The sequence below is a fragment of the Hyaena hyaena genome, unplaced genomic scaffold (assembly GCF_003009895.1).
Source record: "Hyaena hyaena isolate Hyena2069 unplaced genomic scaffold, ASM300989v1 scaffold_31, whole genome shotgun sequence".
NCBI classification, from domain to species: Eukaryota; Metazoa; Chordata; class Mammalia; order Carnivora; family Hyaenidae; genus Hyaena; species Hyaena hyaena.
In genome coordinates, this window is record NW_024080664.1 from 4,345,569 (window position 1) to 4,349,854 (window position 4,286).

At 51.9% G+C, this 4,286-nt stretch overlaps 1 protein-coding gene across 1 annotated transcript in view; it reads left to right on the forward strand.

Annotated features, from left to right (window-relative positions):
* Positions 1-3,862, forward strand: part of ASB18 (ankyrin repeat and SOCS box containing 18) — a 62,009-nt gene extending 58,147 nt beyond the window's left edge. The window contains exons 6-7 of the mRNA XM_039228509.1: positions 2,226-2,339; positions 3,643-3,862. Of these exons, the coding sequence (XP_039084440.1) occupies positions 2,226-2,339; positions 3,643-3,828 (300 nt within the window). The 3' untranslated portion in view covers positions 3,829-3,862. The remainder of the gene's footprint in view (positions 1-2,225; positions 2,340-3,642) is intronic.
* Positions 3,863-4,286: the final 424 nt, after the last annotated feature.

Consider the following 4,286-nt stretch of genomic DNA (forward strand, 5'->3'; position numbering starts at 1 on the left):
TCTCAGTGTGGTTTTGATTTGTATTTCCCTGATGAGGAGGGACGCTGAGCATCATTTCATGTGTCTGTTGGCCATCTGGATGTCCTCTTTGGAGAAGTGTCTATTCATATCTTCTGCCCGTTTCTCCACTGGTTTGTTTGTTTTTCGGGTGTGGAGATTGGTGAGTTCCTTATTGATTTTGGATACTAACCCTTTATCTGATATGTCATTTGCAACTATCTTTTCCCATTCCATTGGATGCCTATTAGTTTTATGGATTGTTTCCTATGCCGTGCAGAAGCTTTTAATCTTGATGAGGTCCCAATAGTTCATTTTTGCTCTTGATTCCCTTGCTTTTGGGGATGTGTCAAGTAAGAAATTGCTGCGGTTGAGGTCAAGGAGGTTGTTTCCTGCTTTCTCCTCTAGGGTGTTGATGGTTTCCTGTCTCACGTTCAGGTTCTTTATCCATTTTGAGTTTATTTTTGTGTATGGTGTGAGAAAATGATCTAGTTTCATTCTTCTGGATGTTGCTGTCCAGTTCTCCCAGCACCATCTGTTAAATATCAATTTCTTTTAAAAAGGTTTCAGGGAGGGGCACCTGGGTGGCTCTGTCAGTTAAGCGTCCGACTTCGGCTCAGGTCATGATATCACGGGTTGTGGGTTCAAGCCCCACACCAGGCTCTGTGCTGACAGCTCAGAGCCTGGAGCCTGCTTCTGATTCTGTGTCTCATTCTGTCTCTGCCCCTCCCCCACTTGTGCTCTGTCTCTCTCTGTCACTCAAAAACAAATACATGTAAAAAAAAAACTTACAAAGTTTTCATATCTGAAGGGAGCTCAGCAAATTGTGAAAGGAGGAGGCATCCTGGGTGATTCGAGAACTTTCTTCTATTTGACACAGCTCAGAGCCCCAGTGAGCTCAGCTTTTGGCCCTGTCTGTTAATCACCTGCTGTAGACATTTGGTACCTGATCTTAAGAAAATTGCTTCACCTCAGTTTTCTCAACGAAGAAATACTAAGAAGAATTTTACAACAGTTGGTGAATATTAAACCTCAAAAACAGAAAACTATGACATTGCCCTGCCCCTCCCCCAAATCAAATCTGAATTTGATCAATTTTCCAAACCCAACTACTGATTTGCAAAAAGCAGAGGAGGAGCATCGTGTCTCCAGACCCCATGGGAATACTGTGAGCAAAAGCCCAACACTGAGAAGCTCCACTGGACCAGTAATCCAGTTTCTTCAACAAATACATAACATGATACCAAAAAAAGGGATCTGATCATACATCGAACAGTCCCAACCTTGTTGGCTTTATTTCAGTTCTTATTCAAATAATTTTTTTAATTCTATAATGGCATTGAAGAGAAATTTGTGAATTTAAACACTGGCCATATATTTGCTGATGCCAAGAAACTCGTTAATTTCTCTGGTGGTATAATGATGTTGTGTTTCTTCAAACACACTGAAGAGTCACGCTGAAATATTTATAGATGAAATGACAGGATACGTTGCATTTGCTTTAAAATAATCAGGGAGGTAATGTGAGTGTGATGGAGCAGGACTGGCCGTGTGTTGATGGGGGGTGCACGGGGGGCTCTCATACCATTCAACCCACTCTTGTGTTCATTCACATCTCCCCATCTCAAGAAAAAGCTGATTTTTAAAAAAGCAAATAGTGGTCTCTCAGTTGTAAAATCTGCAAATAAGTAAACAGGACTCCTTTGCCGGGAGAGACTGGAAATAAAACGGAAAGGCCAAGCCGGGAGGAAATTCAGCAGCAAAGCAATTCTTCTCCCTCAATGTCCCAACACATTAGAAAATTGAGATAAGAAATTGTAAACACCATCTTGGGACCAGACTCCCCACCAGCAGAACCTCCTTCTTCTTCTCTGAGTAGCAGCCCAAAGGCCAGGAGAGCCCACAGAGCCATCCGCACCCTGCCCCTGGGGAAAGGAATGTGTAAGCGCTTGGCCCAATGTGCACGGCCACTTGACTGTCATGGTCAAAGACAGGCCTGCTGACTTGCGCTTGTCTGAGAACTAACTTCCGTGGCCCCGCTATCCTGATCATGCGAGGGCTGTTGTACCCCGTGAGGCTGAGGCAGGTTGGGGTCACACAGCCAGGGAGCGGCAGCAGTGAGACCCAGACACACACACACCCCCATCTGCCGGCCCTTCTCCCCCCACCCCCACCCCGGACCCGGGACCCAGCCAACGCGAGCTCTGTCTCCCACCACTTCCGACCAGGTGCTGAAGACCTGCGCGCCAGCCCCCACGGTGATCGAGACTGTCTTCAACTCTTACCCTCACCTCCGCGTTTCCGAGTCCTGGCGGGAAGTGATTCCTGAGGAAGTGTTCCGGGTAAGGGAGCCGCCCTTCCTGCCCCCTCAGCACAGCACCATGGTGGCTCCGCTCACCCGCGGGTGCCATTCTGCACACTGTACCCGGGGAAGCGCTAAGCACCGGAGAAGGACAGAGAAAGGCAAAGTGCAGGCGTGTCTAGGGTTGCTGGGCTTGTGGAATTAGCACACAGCCAAGGGCTCTTATCACACTGGGGGCGCTGTTGGCCCAAAGGAGCAGAGACCCACCCCACCCCGCCCCCGTCAGGGCTGGAGTAATCGCCCGAAACCTGGATCCACAGGCTCTCCTCCCCTGCGTCTCCTCCATCCCCCTGAGAGCTTCGATGAGGCCGAGGAGGCTGCGGGTGTTGTGCCCGATTCGCGAGTCCCCTGAGACCCCCAAGGAGCCGACACCGATGCAAGTACATAACGGTCTTTATTACAAGCTCGAGCAGGGGCTCACCCGCCTACCGGTGTCGTGGCAGAAGGTGAAGCCCTGAACAATAGCGAGCAGGGTTTTTACGGGGTCAGGGACGGGGTCAGGGACGGGGGTGTTACGGTGCACACATTGTACATATGGCATCATCACATAAGCACCAATCACAATTGTACAGCAGCACCCATGGTAACAGCTTTGGCCATTCAGTATCTGTGAGGCGTCCGTTACTGTCGGTGGGACCCAATCATGACTCTTGAGAATCCTTTGAAAATGACCAGTTATGAGGTGAGTTCAAAGGGCCCACATGGGGTTCAGGCAAGCGGTGAGTGATTGGCTAGTTTGTACAGAATAACTGTCTGCAGCTCCCAGCCCTGACTCAGACCACGGGGCTGTTTTTTGATTAGCTGACCCGAGGGCGGTCTGAGGATGGCTTCAGCCTTGAGCAATTTGAGGAACTGGGGCTCCGTGCAGCCCGAGGGTGCTCTTAACCGAGGCCTTAATTTCAGGCTCCTCACGGGCATCACCTGTGTACCCAACAAAGTCCACAGTCATTGTCTATTAAGACACAGTAAGGACGTATTTCCCCCCGAGAAACCTCTAGAATATCTCCCCTCACGTCTCACTGACTTGAGTCCTGTGCACATTGCTCAACAGCAAATACACTGTGCAGTAGCGGGGGTGGAGGGGGGAGCAGAGGGGGATTTGAGGAGAATACCTGTATTATCTGTATCGTCACCCAAAACGACTTCCTTCAGACCCCCAGACACCACACCTCAGGAGAGTATACGCACCCCCTGGTGGAGGGCGCTGCATCGGTGGGGGGGGGGGGTCCTCCGGCCGTCAGGTCCAGGCCCACAGGTTGATCTTCCATCTGCCTTCTTTCCAGACGCACCAGACCTTCTACGAGTCTTTCTTCGCTCTGGCCCGCACCCCCCGCTGCCTGCAGCACCTGTGCCGCTGTGCCCTCCGGAAGCTATTTGGCAAGAAGTGCTTTCGCCTCGTGCCCCTGCTGCCCTTGCCCAAGTCCCTGCAAAGTTACCTCCTTTTGGAGCCAGAAGGTGTTTTGCACTGAAGACCAGAGCGCTGGGGCCGAGGCTGTGGTTCCCTCTGAGGCTCTGGTGCCCGCTGCCGCCCGTCCGCAGGGCGGTGCGCTGAGGGGCGCACGGCCCTCGTGGAGACTCTCGGGCGCTCTGCAACCCAGCGGCTCATAAAAGTCTTCTCAGTTGCTTGTGAGGATCGAGACTGTGAACGTCGCAGTACTTGTATCAGAGAGTCCTTCACAACAGACGCTGAACTCAAAGGTACACGTATTTTCCCGAGGTGTGTCTCCTGCCTGCCGTGTGTTCACAGCACCCGTGCTGCCCCTCAGCCCGCAGACCCTCACCCCACAGGAAACGTCCCTCCCCCTTGCCCGCCCCCTGGAGCCTGGGCGCCTGGAAAGGCTCTGTGCCCAGCACGTGACGGGGTACGTATCGAGAGAGGACGCCTGCTTCCGTAACCGGCGCGCCTTTCTGGAGTCCGCTGGTGCTT